At 41.4% G+C, this 16,599-nt stretch overlaps 1 protein-coding gene across 1 annotated transcript in view; it reads left to right on the forward strand.

Annotated features, from left to right (window-relative positions):
- Nucleotides 1-8,780, forward strand: part of LOC139619955 (ATP-binding cassette sub-family C member 4-like) — a 36,827-nt gene extending 28,047 nt beyond the window's left edge. Inside the window, exons 26-31 of the mRNA XM_071475026.1 lie at nt 336-491; nt 3,247-3,336; nt 3,796-3,968; nt 4,679-4,784; nt 6,158-6,292; nt 7,754-8,780. Of these exons, the coding sequence (XP_071331127.1) occupies nt 336-491; nt 3,247-3,336; nt 3,796-3,968; nt 4,679-4,784; nt 6,158-6,292; nt 7,754-7,831 (738 nt within the window). The 3' untranslated portion in view covers nt 7,832-8,780. The remainder of the gene's footprint in view (nt 1-335; nt 492-3,246; nt 3,337-3,795; nt 3,969-4,678; nt 4,785-6,157; nt 6,293-7,753) is intronic.
- Nucleotides 8,781-16,599: the final 7,819 nt, after the last annotated feature.

A 16,599-nucleotide genomic window follows, 5' to 3' on the forward strand; every position in this document is an offset into this window, starting at 1 on the left:
AGAGATAAATAAAGTATTTCTTATCTTTATCTTATGTTATCTTTATCTTATTCCACTAGACACACAAAAAAGTCAGTGAGGACTAGAATATAAATACATACTGTGTATACATATGTAAAATATATTATTATTATTATTATTATTATTTTATTCATATATCTTCATGAGCTTGATCTTCACACTGTAGTTGTTGTTAGCCATCCCTCAGTGTCATCACACCTAACAATAAGTACTAGTGTCAGTAGTAATCTGAAGGAGCTCAATAATATTTTGTCTTTTTGTAAACTGGTGGAATTTTAACAGCTTTAACAATAACTCTCATCTCTACACTGTAGGTTGGCATCGTTGGACGCACTGGTGCTGGTAAAAGCTCCCTGATCTCTGCCTTGTTCCGGCTGGCAGAACCTGAGGGACGAATAATGATTGATGGGTTTCTGACTTCTGCAATTGGTCTACAGACCCTGCGCCAGAAAATGTCCATCATCCCACAGGTGCTTCTTTTAAATTGCTACAGTCTCAGCTGTTGTGTGTGTGTGTGTGTTTGTCTTTGTAGAAAAATGTTAGATTTATTTGGAGTTAATTACAGCAATCCGTCTTTTGCACTCAAGGTTGTGTTATTTCTCATGATTGAAAAATGTCAGAAATGTCAGGTGGTAACAGAAACCTTCATGCTTTGGCCCTTTTTATACGCCTGGCTTTTAAAAAGCTAAAACAAGTGAGGAGAATTACAGTCGTCACTCAGGGGATTTCTGAAAGTGAGACAAACGGATGCCTTGAGACAGTTTAACTTTATTTCCGCTTGTTGAAACTGATACGGCATTAAGAAAATGCCAGCCTGCGGGTGAGTGTCAGCAGAGTGGAGGGAGGGGAGAAGACTCCCACGGCCTGTACTGTGAAGAGAGCAGTTCCCCATCCCTGACAGAGGATTAAGCCCTCTACCCCCCAAACATGGGAAAGCTGCTTAGACGAAGTCTCCCCCATCCTCACAGTCAGAGTCCCCTTGCACACCGTCACTTAGCCCAAGTCTCAAACATTTCTAGGGTGAAGCCAAGATGCCCAAAAACAGTTTCATTAATGCTTTTCTGTGGATTTGATAGGTTCCTGGCATTGCTACTTCTTCAGATAAAGTTTTACTCCCTAGTCCAAACTAGTTTGAGATGGATGTGATGTGTGTTTGATGTGATTTTGTTTACTCTTTCTGTCTCTCCTAGAGGGAGAGACTTGCACAAAGTGGCAGGCTACGAGTCAGAACTTTATAACTGCACGCCCATCTGTATCACATATTGGATGGCATTTTCATGACATGAAGTCTAACCAGCATTCAGAAGAGCAGAGTTTCTGTGCTCTTAGTTTTACAAACTTATATAGAGAGAAGTCTCTTGCGTTTATACAAATTCATCTGAACGCCTTTTATTCTCCTGCTAGACATCAGAGATAAAGTGATTTTCAGTCAGCCTTTCACATGGAAAGAATCTTGATATAAATTGCCAGTCGCTCTGCTTTTTCATGTGGAATTTTGAGTGTGATATGTATACTATACATTGGCTGTGAGGAGTTTCATTATTTGCCTCCCACAGATTTGATTATGATAAGCTTTTATTAGCATATGGCATTAAAAAAGGATCCATTTCCTTTTCTATTGAATTCTCAGGAATGACTTACTAAAAATGAATTCTGTAGCAAACAGAGGGCTTAGAATTGGTGGAGCACATAATCGGTCTATGGAAAGCTGTGCTTGAAAGCAGTTTTTTCCCGACCTAACATTGAATCCTCAATTAAAGTGTGTCACAAAACTAGTTTGAATTGGGACTTCAGCTGGCTTAATGACAAGGCTGTATTTTGGTGACAGAGGGAAAAGCTCATTGGAAGTAAAGAGGTGGAACATTTTCCAAGACACAGGTAGCAGGGATGAAGTCCTGAAAGCTGACCCTGCATGAAGGTTTGTTGAGACATGATTTTGTATTTGAGGTGTGTGTACCGTTTCTGCGCACTGTATAAATTTGTGTGCCTACACACATGAATGCATTTGGGACTTTTTCACTGCGTTGCTGTCACAGCACTGGCTTTGAGCTGACTTGTAAGAGAGCAGAGATGAAGGTGTGGATAGTGAGTCACACTCAGCCTAGTAGCTCTGGTATCTTAATGCAGGACACTGAGCCTTTTAGACCCATTGTGTACTTTACTTTTACTCCTGGTCTAATCTCACAGTTGCCAGGTGAACATTTCCTATCTTGATTTGAGGTCAGATCCATATCTTGAGTAAGCTGGAGTTACAACATTGCTTTGACTGTGATGAGGAGCCTATCACGTTTTCTTAAGGCGAGTTGCTTGCTGCTCTGACTCACCTCTGTTGCTGTTGCTATACTCTGTCACATCTCATTTCAGGTTTTTCAGATGGTCATTATAACCATTTAAGTGTCATAAATTCTGTGTTATGTTTCAAAAGCAAGTCCAGCTGTATTTGTTCAATGATAAAACATTGCGAAAATGGTGCCATATGAAAACCTTATCTGCTGCAGCTCTGAGAGGCAAGACGGCCTTTTTACAACGACCTGAGAGTGTCCAAGCAAGTGTTCAGTAAATCACTTCAATGCTGGATTTATGAATAGATATCTGACCTGACATGAGGAGATGCCGGCTTGCTCCTGTTTATCGGGTTAACCACAAACAGAGTGGCGTGCTGGAACACTGCCTGAACACTTGCGAGCTCTTTCCTCTGCACTGTAATAAAGAGCTTTATTCACTCGCTTAAGGACGGCTGTGCAGCTGAACCTTGATACAGGTGTGTGGCTCACCATAAACACATCTTAGCTGTCTGAGATCTGAGGCTGGCCTTTCATGAGGGTAGTCAACTGATGTCCTAAACCCCCGTTGACGGACGTGTTTCGGCCGACATTTTGAGATTATCATTTCTAATAAAGCTACTGTAAGAAATTCTTTGTGTTGTAACATTGACTAGATGGCACTTTTTGTGTCATATATTCAGATAACCTGGCACAGCTATTCTCCACCAACACCAGTGCACAAGCTCTGGTTTTCCAAGTAAAAAGATCAACTTATCGAAGAATAGTTGCTAAGAGCATTGAATGGAGCTCCTGAGTGTAGCAGGCCCTTTATGAACATCTTCCCCTCACACATTGCCTAGCGGCGCTCTATAAAGCCTGTCTTAACCCTTTCATGCATCTTCCCCCTTGTCATTATCTTAACTGGCCACGGCCTTCTCTTTCTATATCCATCTATCTGCAGGACCCAGTTCTCTTCACGGGCACTATGAGGAAGAATCTGGACCCTTTCAGGCAGCACACAGATGAGGACCTGTGGAATGCACTCCAAGAGGTACTCCAGCGTGGCTCTGAATGATTCCCCCTCGCAAGCCCAGGGGGGGATCCCTCTGTCCCCCTGTACAATGCTGCCATTCAGCCTCCCTGCTCGCCACAAGTCATGGGGGGAAATCCCATTAGGGCCATGGGGCCCAGCTCAATGTGCGGCTTGTAACTGGGAACCATTGAAAGTGCTGGGGGAGATGTGTTTGGGCAGTCAGGCCAACCAGGATGAAGGCTCCCCCCACAGTGAAGGGCTTCAGCTCCTGGTCTTGCCTCTGAATGGGTTTGGTGGCCTGGATTAAAGCTAGAGGCTGGCCACAAGAGAGCACTGGCCAAGGTCATCAGTGGACCTGGCCTTGCTTTGTGCCAGGCGGTTAATGGGTGTGTTTGGATGGCTCTTTAAAGACATCCCCACAGGAAGCCTTTATGCAGGAGTAATGAAGGGCTGGGGCTCTGTTCTCCCTCTCCACAGGTGCAGATGAAGGCCGTGGTAGAGGAGCTGCCCAATAAGCTGGAGACGGTGCTGACTGAGTCAGGCTCTAACTTCAGCGTGGGCCAGAGGCAGCTCGTGTGTTTGGCCAGGGCCATCCTCCGCAGAAACCGCATCCTCATTATTGATGAGGCCACAGCCAATGTGGACCCAAGGTCAACGGACACTTCAGTCTACAAGAGAAACATTTCTAGAACATTCCACAAGTAGCTTGTTTACAAGATGAGTGTTTTTATCTGGATTTAATAAAACTGTAGCACCACTACCACACTACCTCTGCCTCAAACAGAAATTATTCTTAAAACAAGACTCTGTTTGATCATCTATGTAAACATGTCAGTCACACATAAGTGAAATTAAACCCCCATGAAAAGATGCAAATGTGTATCAACTATAATACAGATTGGATGGTGAAAATTATTTTCACTTAATGGTGTGATTGGATTGTTAGAGCAGACCAATCACGGTGGACTTACTGTCAGTCTATGTCTCAGAAGGCCAATGATTGATCGGAGTATCCATGTAGTAAATAACTAATAAATTCTACTGTAACACCTATATTAAACAATAAACACGAAGCTTAAATTATTATTATGTTTTTTAAAAGAGCAAAATATGGTTATCAATGTGGAATGCAATCAGAAATAGTTATATAATAAGTCATATTAGACAAACTCATAAGTCAAAATAAACTGAATCTATCTTTGTAAACTTACTGTCATATCTGTTGTTTTTATGCCGACTACTGCACATACCTCTCTGCTGATGAGCCATTGTTGTGTTGAGTAAAATCCCTGCCCAAGGGTCTATAGGAAGTGTGTGTGTGTTTTTTTGTGCTGAGGTGTCGTGTTCCCTTCTCTTTTAGAACTGACGGCCTCATCCAGCAGACTATCCGGGACAAGTTTCAAGAGTGTACGGTCCTCACCATTGCTCACAGGCTCAACACTATCATTGACTGTGACAGAATACTGGTAAGTTAGGAAATTTCCACTGTCCAGCCCTTCAGTCAGCGTTATAAAATGAGACTGCAGCCCTTTGGTTATCGGGGAAAGTCTTTTTAATAATGACAGACAGGAAACAGAGATTAAACAAAATAAATAACTACCTCCCTGACTACTTCCTGATATTTTGTGATACGCCTTTGTAAAGTGTCATCAACTACGACAAACAGAGCTCCTTTTGTGTTCAGAATTTGTGGTGCAGTGTAAAGTACTGTCGTATTTACACCACCATACACTAAACACACCTGAGATTCAGGACGTATAAACGCCCCTTTTTATAATTGCCTATTACACAGTGTCAACAAAGTTTAATTCACTCGCCTTATTTTGCAACAGCTGGGCTGATTTCTCCCTCACAGCGTTGCCACTCATTGAGCGTGCGCTCGTGCCACTTGATCTTTGGCCCTTTCCTGCTACTGCCTGCCGAGGTGCCAATTAGTGCCATTTGTGGCAGCATTTGTTAAGTGTCTGTGGAGGACGGGGCACGACTTGGTGGCCACTCGGTCACTGAGAGGGTTGCTGAGAAAAGTCAAATATCACACAGCGGGGACTGTTTCACACCTACACTTGTGTTAAATGCCCCCAGATTGTCACACACTCCGGGGGAACTGAATTGGGACACACCTGAATTGCCTTGTCCAAATCTTAAGATGTGCCGTATTTAGACGCAGAATGTTTTCCAAGATACAAACTTTATCTCCTAGTATCCTGCGCCTAAACTGTCGATTATGACAGCAGCTGCACGAGTCTCCCTTTCATACTAAACACTCCCTGAAACTGTGCTTTAGCGATAACAAACTGCTCATTACCGCTGTAAGGGGATCGAGCTTGTTAAAATTTGTCTGTGATATAATTGTAGTCTTTTCCAAACTGCTTGAATTGGCACTATTCTTTGTGTGGTTTACATAGTATGTGATGACATAGAAATGATGGTAATTATCTAGCGTGTCTTAAAGGTGTGATTGTTGGATTTGAATGGGGACCACCCCTGAGCCGCTGAAATGCCAGGATAAATACACGGTTCAATCACTGATCTTCAGTCTGTCAGCGTCAGCGTAGTAGACTTTCACGCTGCCAACAGGTTACGCTCATTGTCCGTGGCCCTGTCGAGCAGAAAGAGGCACCGGTGTTTGCTGTTGCATGAGTCACGTAAAATGGATGGGTTCAGAGGCGCAAAGAACTACTGTTTCCCCATTCATCTTGCACCGTCTGCATGCATCATTCAGCAGTGAAACAGCTGAAATGTCTGTTTTCTCCAAAGTAAAGTATACAGGCGGTGTCACACAGGCACACACACACACACACACACACACTCACACCCAGCATTGTATGTGTGATTGCAGGTTCTGGATGCTGGCAGGATCCAGGAGTATGACGAGCCATATGTGCTGCTCCAGAACCAGGATGGGCTTTTTTACCAGATGGTCCAACAGACAGGCAGAGCTGAGGCCGCCTCACTGCTGCACACAGCCAAACAGGTAACCACACCCACCTTTTTTCCCAGGACGGGGCTGTCGCTAAATAGAGTCCAGTCGGGGCATGGTAATCCCAGACTCTCCCTTTAACTCCAGACTTCATTGCTCACCTCCAAAATAATACAGTTAAGCAACAGAAGATGTGCATAACCCTGACAATGCAAAGACACTTGATTACCATTTTAATTTAAAGTGCCTACTTGGAGCATTGCGACGCCATAACATTAATTTCAAGAGTGAAATTGTCCCTTTGTAGATTGACATCCACAGATTTTATCACAGAAACTCTCCATATAATCTTTTTTCTCATAATGTAATTTTGAGATCATTTTCCAGATGATTCTAGAAAAGCAGCTTTCTTTGCACTATATCTTTTTTGAAATATTGGGTTTAACTTCATCGCGATTTCGGATAAACTTTCTATGGGGATTACTGTAATAGAGAATGTCCATATTTTTTCCCTGTGAAATTCATTTGTGATGTATTTCCCCTTCAGACACTGAACAGATAAGAGCCGGCTATTCATTGTTCAATTCCATTTTATGTGCATCTGTCTGGGACTACAGATACCATATTGCAACTTCAAACAGGTCTTTGTGAAATAAGAAAAAGTAGGCATCATTTCATTTTCTCTCTGTCCCCTCGCACAAATTTATCAGCGGAACTGTATCTTCTCAGCCAGAGGAGTGAAATGAGTAAAATACTGATTTCAAAGACTCAGCACACTGTGGTATTATTTGGTATCGTCTTACCCTGCACACTGGCGGATTGGTAGTGACATTGTTCAAGCCCTTACGTTTTCCTTTCTTTATTGTGGGGTGCTCTCCTTAGATCAGATTACTGCAGCATCCATAACTGTCTAGCACCACTTATTAAATACTGAGATGGTCCACATGTTGTGTGTCAAGTTTCTGTAGTTGTCAGTCAAGGTTTAAATACATTCAATGATCTGATATCAACCTCTAGCTCCTTTGTGCATGTTGAAAGAGAATCTAGGAGTAGACAGAAGATGTGTATAGCTGTTGCTAACCTGTTTTTTTTCTACAGGTTTTTTTTTTTTTTTTGCCTCTTTTTCATCAAACTTTCTGACACTGAAATTTTTGGTCTACCAGAGCCTCTTTGTATAAATAAATCAAGAATTTTGTAGAGACTTTAGGCAAACCCTGATACCTTCTGAGACAGTTTTTCAAATACAATCACACAGCTCAGCTTAGAAGTCAGTGTTGGAGAAAATTAACTCAAATAAAACAAATAATTTCAGTGATTATATCTGATATTTTCTCCCCTTGGTTTTCACAGCTGTTTATGAGGCTAAATAAGCCACTTTTGCATGCTTCAGCGGGTGACAAATCCCGTCACCCGGCTCTGACTGGATCTGTCATAAAAACACACCCTAACAGATCGTAGCTTAGATTGGACTGTGTGCTTGTATTCTGTGACACCGCTTCCCTGATACACTTCCAGGTTTACACGAACAAAAAGCGAGTGACAGACGTGCGCTGTGCCAAGGACATCTGTGTCATCTTTGAGACGTCTCTTTGACAGTGTGGAGAGTCGCTGTGACCACCGCTGACCAAATCCTTTACCAGATACACTTAGTTCCTTTACTGTGCATTAAAATGTGTTTAGACTCCCAGCAGATGTACTGCAATATGTGCTGTATTTGATTGTCATAGTCCTTTGGTCTGGAACAGAAAAGAGGCAAGTATCTGAGGCAGGCTTTATTGACAGCATTTTACTGCATGGCTGTTTATTGATTACACTCCGCTATGTTTATGTATGTGTGCTCTGGCCTCCTGGGCAGCTTCAATCCTGCACTGGTGCAGAAAAGAGTGCAGATACTGGGTGTGCAATAAATTACTGGTGGCTTAAATTATTCTTTTAAAGCAGACATTGTTTTGCAGGACTAAGGTCTTTTGGAAAAAAAATCTATTTGGTAAAATGCCTAACAAGACAAGGAGAAACTGTGAGGAGACACCAGTGTTTTCAGGAATTATTGTGCCTTAATCAGATTATTGATTCTTTGTAATTGCACTGTTTTTATTGAAGTCTTCCTGCAATTTGACCACAGTGGTTTTAATATCTACCTCAGCTCTTGTCGGGAATGAACAGTAAAGCTGAAATGGAACATGTCATTTAATGGCAGTGATACTAACAAAGAACGTGACTTAAAGTTTAACGTTTAAGTCACTCTCAAACTCTGTAATATCCACTTCCTCTCTTTACTCTTTTGATGAATGTGCTGTTGTCGCTTTAAAAACGTAGCACCTTTCACTTTGGCAATAATATGAAATTTGGTATGACTATTTATAGCTGTGTATTTATTTATTTACGACTTTGTGTGTGGGTTTTTTTGTAACACTGAGTTTTGTTAAAGGTTATATTCCAGTGAGTTTGCACTTTGTGGTCATAAATAAGTGATAGAAATGGTCACTTATAATCCACAGTAGATGAAATTCAAATTACATATAATAAAACAGTATTTCTAACATTTCAGTGCTGTCTTCATTTTACTTTTAAGACATTGTTGTCTCCTTTCACACTGACTCACTAACCATTTCCTCCCGCTATTGCTCATCCTATATCCACTTGTCTGAATGGTGTGTTTGCCTCAGGTCAGTGATTACAACTGGTCTTGACCACGATGCTACAAATTGGTAAGTGGTTAAGAAAACAACCTAGTGATTACTGTGTTGAGTCAAGTGATTTTTAAATCTTGTTTCACGGTGCTGCAGCTATTTACTCCATTATTTTAACGCGCTGGCAGTGCAATATGACGATTAAATCCTAATTACAATGTAATTTCTTCATCACTGCCTCAATTAGAAAAGAGCTGTTTAATTCGCCTTCATACAGACAAGAGCAGAGCAGGTGATTACACATTCAGAGATGGCTGTCAGTAAACACTTAGCTTGGTATAAAAGGCAGCATTTAACCAAGCCCAGATTTGGGCCGTGAACTGCGGGACATCAGTTCCTTTAAAAGCTGAGTGATTTACACAATTCATTAAAGCCAGTGAATCTTCAGCCAGCGTCATATTAAATGGTTACTTACTCTCAAATAGCCCCTTGGGAGTTGAATTGTTGGCTTGCGAATAGATTAAAGTTTACATTGAAAAGAGAAATTGAATTCAGAGGTAATCAATAGCATAATGGGCCAGTGAGAGGAGCCCGCCGCCTGAAATGAAATTACCATATTTTTAATCTTAATTTTCCACTCTGTTTATCTGACAGTGTGGATGTGCAATCCAAACAGATAATGAGAGAGTGGGATATTGACAGTAGGGTCCTCTGGAGTGCTTGTTTCAGTGATTAAACGCTGTGATCTGTGATTACTTTGTGTCGGGTGTCAGGCTGGCGGCCAGGGCCCGGGGAGACACAGGCACATAGCAGCTGGAGCATCATGGGTCTCTGAGGTGCTAATGCACCTGACACAGCATTGACAGCATCCGAAACCCTATCAGGGACTGCACCACACGACAGCTGCCACAATAGGAATACTCATGGCGCTATCTGCATCAGAGTCAGCACATATCCTCTCTGCTCTCCCCTCGATAACAGCCAACACAAGAATGGTGACAACAAAGTTTACACAATAAGTATTATTAACCAGATACTTTCCTACGTTGCCCAATAATACTGCCATTTTAAGACATATCTGAATAGGTGTGCAAATAGCAATGCTGTCAACATAGTGCTGATATAGCTTTAATAAATAAATGTCTGAGAAACCTGGCTGCCAACACAATGAAGTTTAATCCCAAAGAAATAAAACGCAAAATAAGAGTCAGCACAATGTGGAAGCAGTGAATGAAATGATGAATTCAAGCTGTAGCATCCACACTTAGGAGAAAAGTGATACGTTGGTGCTGATTCGAGGATGTGATACATGCTCTATTCAGTTAAAGATGTTTTATTCAGTCAGTTGAGAGAAGAACAATGTAACAAGTATCTATAATAACTGAAAGTGGTACAAGGTTGTTTTGTTATGGGCCAATAAATAAGTAGTCTCAGGGCCATTTTTTGGTTGAGGAGACAATGTTACTCACAAACTTTCTGTTGTGCCAGCATTTTCCTTTGTGATGGATACTGCTGTTTGACAAATGGAAACAAATTGCATGGTGCAGGCGTCTGAATGGCAGGGAGATGGGGAGTGTCAAACCCGGTGCTGAAAGACGATGAAGCGAGAGCCTCAGGTTTTTGTGGGCAACTCAGACCTGACTGATCCCAGCATAAAGTACTTGTTGAAGAGAAGGAGAAAAGGAGAACAGGATTTCGACAGGCTGCAGTGAAATTAGGAGAATTGACTATGGCGGCTTTGTTCCTGGCTGGTGACATGGGGTTGGGGGGGAGATGGGGAGACTGGAGTGATTCCCCAGAGACTCTGCGCGCAGCCTTTCTAACCTGACTACAAACTGAATATCTGACAAGTTCCCAAGGCCCTGACACGACTCTGTGTAGAGCTAAGAAAAACAAACAACAAATGGCAAGTTTTTAAGATACATGCGGTGACACTGGATGCAGTGTGTTAGAAAATGGCTTTTTATCTTGTTAAAAATAGGCGCTCAATTTGGAATATGTTGATGCTATGTTTTCTAGATTGATGCAACAACCTAGTTAGACCTAGTTTTTCCTGTGACAGACTTTATGAAAGTGGAAAAATGAGAAGTACCAGGTGTTGATCTCAAACTTATAACTAGTAGTTGCTCTTAAGAGTAGCATCACAAACAAACACAAACACTATCTGTAAGCAGTTCCTCCCAGCGTGCACGCGTGAGGTTTAATAAGCCACACTGCATCATGGTGCCTCAGCAGTTTAGTGACCACCCCGGCCTGGCCTAACGGACTGGCCGACTAATACTGCTACAAACAGTAATTATAGGTCAGACATGTAATGGATGATGCTTCGTAAACTCCACAGGCTGTGGTTTGTTTCAAACTCCGTTGTGTGTGAGTGTGATTTAAATTCACTGGATAATTTTAGTCACATTTCACAGCTGTTTATATGCACAACATTTAAACGGAATGAAAGAGCTGCTGAAATGAAAAGTCATACTCTTTTTATTCAGGGAAAAGAGAACTTAAGGAAACAGAACAAGTGGTCTCAAAGAAGCCAGGATTTTTTGTAATTGTTACCTGTCCCTGCTACTTTGAACTAAACTGGCCCTTTGAAAAGCCACCAAATAGGAAACCTCTTTGCATGCTTTAGCCTTGAATCCCGGGCATGCTCTGTCACCTTCCAAAAGTGCCGTTTGATTCTTCAACTGCGAGAGAAAGAAGCAAAGTGGAGGGCTAGACAATGGCTTAGGGCTTATCTCATCAGTAAATAAGGCTTATTGCTTAAAGCTATAAAAGGCTATGCTTATTGGTGATGTCATGCCTTTGTGGAAGATTGATGAAGCTTGAGGCAGGGGGTGAGGGGGTGAGTGAGTGTATGTGTGTGTGGAGGAGGAGGAGGGGGAGGCCCGGTGCACCAAACTCATAAGTTTCTAACTTTGCTCTGCAGAGTTTGATATAATTTAAAATGTATGACATATATTTTAACTGCGGCTGCCCTAAAATTGCAGTCTTTGGTGGTAAACTAACCCAAATGTACTTCAAAGTTCCATCTGGCCAGGGGGCTTTTATCCTTGGCCATGAGAGCGGTTGATGTTCTGTGCATGTAAACGTGCAGCTTTGGGTAAAGGTGGGGACAGCTTGTGTCCCCCATTATTGTCTGGTTGCATTTACGTGGGTCCAAGGGCCCACTGTGTCTTTTCGGGTTACTTTCTCATCATTTCTCCTAATGTAGAGACCCACGGGGTTGGTGGCAAGCACACAATGCGGCTGTTGTATGGTTACTGTCAGCTCTCTCAAATAAGGCTTCCTGTTCATTAGACTTCTTTTCACCTCCGCACAATGCGCCGGCTTTGCAGCAATACTGAGTCGACGCCCATCTCTTCAATGCCATGTGAATAGTTCTAAATAGTGTTTATGCAAGCCATTGTTGTCTATTGTGTGTCCAGTCTTAATGCACAGTGATTTGCCTGCTTTTGTAGCCTGGGACACATTATCTTGCTTATGTGGCTTCAGATGCATGCCTGGCCTTTGAGCCAGTAAACAGTCTAAAAGTTAACTCCCTATGGACAATGCTGGAGATGCCTGATAAAGTGGGACATGTCCTGCTGTAATTACTCAAATGGCTTCTTCCTCTGCTTAGTACATATCTGTTGTAAACTTTGTAGTTCCATCACTTTATATCACTTTATCCTCTCTAATTTAATTTCAAGTTCTTCGAGACATATTTTTTTCTTGTGTTTTGTGTCCCTGCAAAATGCAACAATTAAAAGAAAGTTTGGGAAAGAGAGTTAAACTTAACGTCAAGGCTGATTTTAAATCATAATCTGTGAAGATCCTTTTTTTTTTTTTTCAATAAATACACAGTAAAGTTGACGCTGTTGCTTTCAAAGATTAGACTGACAGTATCTGTCGCACATCTGGTGAAGAATGTCTATTCAGTGGGGAGATGTATTTAAACCCTGTGTCTTTATTCTTCAAACCGTCAGTGTGAAAATTAAAGGGTAATACAGATAGACAGCCAGGTGGATAATCTGACACACATCACAGTCACAGAATAAAAACTTTTTTTTATCACGAAGATAATGTCAAAATGATATGTCTCGTAATGGAAATTTTATGTCTCATGACTCCCATCGGTTGCTTTAACATGGATTTCTGTTGTTACACATGTGAGTTTGTGCCACAACTTCATTGATTAAGTTGATGTGTAAAGAGTTAAGCAAAGCCATACAAATAGTGCATTAGGTTTAGTTTTTTTTTTTTTACTTTGTACTCGCTAAATTTTCTGTTTTCATGTTTCAGTATTGAAAACAAAATAGTTTCTGTTGTTGGCTCAAGAGTTGCTGGCTAACATCTTTCCAGCAACTGGGGTTGCTGTCAGAGCACTTTGGAAAATGTTATTTCTTAAGTTTGATTCCAAGGGGAGCTTTAAACTCTTTCCCAAAAAAAAAAAAAAAAAAAAAGTTGGCGGCACCTGAAATGTTTTTCCAAAAGAAAACAAAATAACCCTGAAAAATGAGAGTAGGAATGAGCAGCATATTATAGCCTTCATCTGTTTGTAGCATTGTTCTAGAGAGCGTATACATCACCTCCAGAGAGTAACTGATAGGCCTAACCATTCACTGCTTGGATAGATGCACAAAAGCAGAAGATATCTGCGGCACAGATTACATTATACTCATTTCAAAAGCATTCACAGTCAAGTATGCGCAAGAGAAAAAAAAAAGATACTTTTAATGCTGGCCAATGATTACAGGTGAGAGATGTAACTGATAGTTGGCCCATTATTGTTGGGGAGATTTGGTGTGTTTGACCCCCTAAAGCATTCTGCTGCCAAGGGAATTTCAAACAAGCCCCGGACTCGGAGGAAAGGAATGTTATGATTGCTTTCAGTGACACTGATACAACACTGTCACATCGCTGACTCCCAGACTCCAGGAGAAGCTTCGCTGTGACAGAGCCGAGCCTCACCACACGAGCACACACAGCAGCAGCAGGCATTTCATTAACCTGTCAGAGAGAGACTAGATGCTGCTTTGTCTCTGATTGCCACATCACCTTACGTTCATGCTGCTGCTTATACGTTTGACCCCTGTTAGCCCACCAGGTGTGTTTCACATTTTATTTAATGGACTGTAGTCATGAGGTAATTCGTTGATTGCAAATTACTCCTTGAAGCAAGTTTTTTTTTTTTTTTTTTTTTTACACTAAAGTAGTGATGTTGACTTGCGTTGCTCCTGGGCTGATATTTTCATTAAAGGCATTCTTATCAAATAATGAAATAAAGAATCTGTTTCTTGCCCAATGCTACTACCTCCCACAAATCAAAAGGTTTCCAGTGTAATGTCTTGCCTCCCATGCCAGTTAATTAGGTAGCGTTGTCCTACATACTAATGCTACTTTCATGAGAATAATCTGAGACAATAAACCTGTCTCTTTTGTGTCCTTCTGCAAGCCCTCTTAATTAATATCAGCAAATACAAACCAAAGTTAATTGAAATTGGAACATCCCATCTTTCTGGTTTACAATAATGCAATCGCTAGTGTTTTGTTACTGTTGTTGAATTACTATAATAGCTGGTATCATATCTCTATTTAGTATTTCATTGATCGCTCTCAGGGATGCAGCAGAAATATAAAAGGACGAAATGTCTTAACTATGAGTAAACACAGGAGGCAATATATGCAACCCCAACATTGATCTAGACTGATACATTAATATTCACACTCTTCCACATAATCAGAGCAAGGTGTACATGATTTGTTTTCATTGATTAAGTGACATTTCTCCAGCCTCTCTCACCATGGTTATTAATAAAGTTTGCATTGATATTATTTCTGCATTAACAAAAATTTCACCAAGTGAGGGACATTATAGGACTGATGGCTGATGCAAAAGAGCAGCATCTGTGTAGCAGATAGCTTTAATCAGAGCCCCCCCACCCCCCCACCCAGTTTTGATGCGAAATCTTTACAACTTTAATCAATCTTTATGGACGAGCTTTTCAAACTGTATCTGCAAGTTTGAATAGCATAGTTTTAAAGAGGCTGTGCCCTCCTGTCAGATATCTGATATGTTTTGCAAATTACAAATCCTTCAAGGAATATGAATTAGGTTGTGCAAGCCGAGTGTTCTTTCCATTCATGGTGTTCAGATTTCACTTGGTTTACATGAATTCCTAGTACCAGCTAATGTAATCAGGCCAACAATCCCCAACTAGCGTGGGATTGTAGTACACAGAACCCTCAACAAAGCATAATCTGGCACGCTGCTATTTCAGTGGGATTTTTTTTGTTATCACACGTCTTTTGTCATATTGGCGCATGAACAGAAATAGCTAAACAAAATAAATAAATAGATAAACAGTGGGTTGTCTTTATAGCCTTTATGCAGTAGTATTTCTGAGCCAAGAACATTTCTGAAGTTAACAGTATTTATGTTCCGGTAGTGTTGGTCACAGTCTGTCACACATTATTTGCATCTGCATGTCCGATTAACAAATATGACATATTCCTAAGATCAGGCTCCTAGCACTCTAACCACCCACCATGGCAATTAACTGTCTACTAAGCTAACAAGCGTAACACACATGCCTGATGCAAGCCAGTAGAATATCAAGCTACTCTCTAAGATGTATCCCCGTTTACCCTGTAGATCCACTGTGAACGCACAGAACACATGCGCAGGGCTAATTCGTATTCGTTTCGAATGTTAATTAACTTGGGGCTCTGGACTGAGGAGCTTTACTCTCACTTGGATCGATGCGGGGTTTATGTTGGAGTGCAACTGGCATTTGAAATCCACCCGAGATTGAGAGAGTTGTCATCCACATGAGGGACTAGTGAGGCCTTGTCAGGGGGAGAAGAAGTCTCAGACAGAGAACTCTTCAGAGGGCCTTTCTGAGCTTTTCCCTGTGTCTCAAGGACTGCTAAAAATGATCAACAGCGATAGAGACTACTGTGTACAGCTGACATGCTAAAATCATGCTGACCTTCGCCCTGCTCAGGCTTATCACTGCTTATACAAGAATATGGCCAAAAAAAAAGGCTTGAGAACTAACAAAGACAGGTCCACATACAGTCAGTCATTCTTATTGTGAGCCAGGTTAGAAGGCAACTGGAATCACAAGAGGCCACTCATGCCAGTGCAGACTGAACGTCACCAGTGATACAAGAAAATTAAGTACAAACCCACATTATATGTTTATTCCAGTACTGGGTGTTAAGCTCCACAGATGTCATTTCACTGTGGCTGTGGGTTCAAGGCTTTTATCCAACGCAGCATCTGAATGTGAAGGTAGACGGGGCTTGTGGTAAATCCAGACAGTTTTTTTTTCTACAGCACGATTGCCACCAAACTAAACTATCTGTTCTACGTATTTCTAAAAAAGCATCAACTGATGGGGCATAGCCAATATGGAGGTTAATCCATTCTAGTGTCTATACTATGGGATGCTTATGGAAGCATATTTGCTTAGGGCAGCCATGCAAATTATTACTTACTGCCCTGTAAGCTGATAACACAAATTAGATACCCATTAAAGTTGAACAATGTATATAGAATGAGGAAAGATTGCAAGTGATACCTGAAGGGATGCTTAAGTCGTATGGCACTAAAATATGCCTCATGCTTGCAAACTTCAAAAGTGGAGAGATGTTTATCCTTGGGATTGGAAGATGCATAATAGTAATCTCATATGCACAGAGGCAGCTGCCAGGTGGAGGATAGCACACTGCATGTTTATGAATAGA

The sequence above is a fragment of the Trachinotus anak genome, unplaced genomic scaffold, assembly GCF_046630095.1.
Source record: "Trachinotus anak isolate AG129_WGS33_773 ecotype Australia unplaced genomic scaffold, CSIRO_AGI_Tana_v1 ptg000001l, whole genome shotgun sequence".
Taxonomy (NCBI): domain Eukaryota; kingdom Metazoa; phylum Chordata; class Actinopteri; order Carangiformes; family Carangidae; genus Trachinotus; species Trachinotus anak.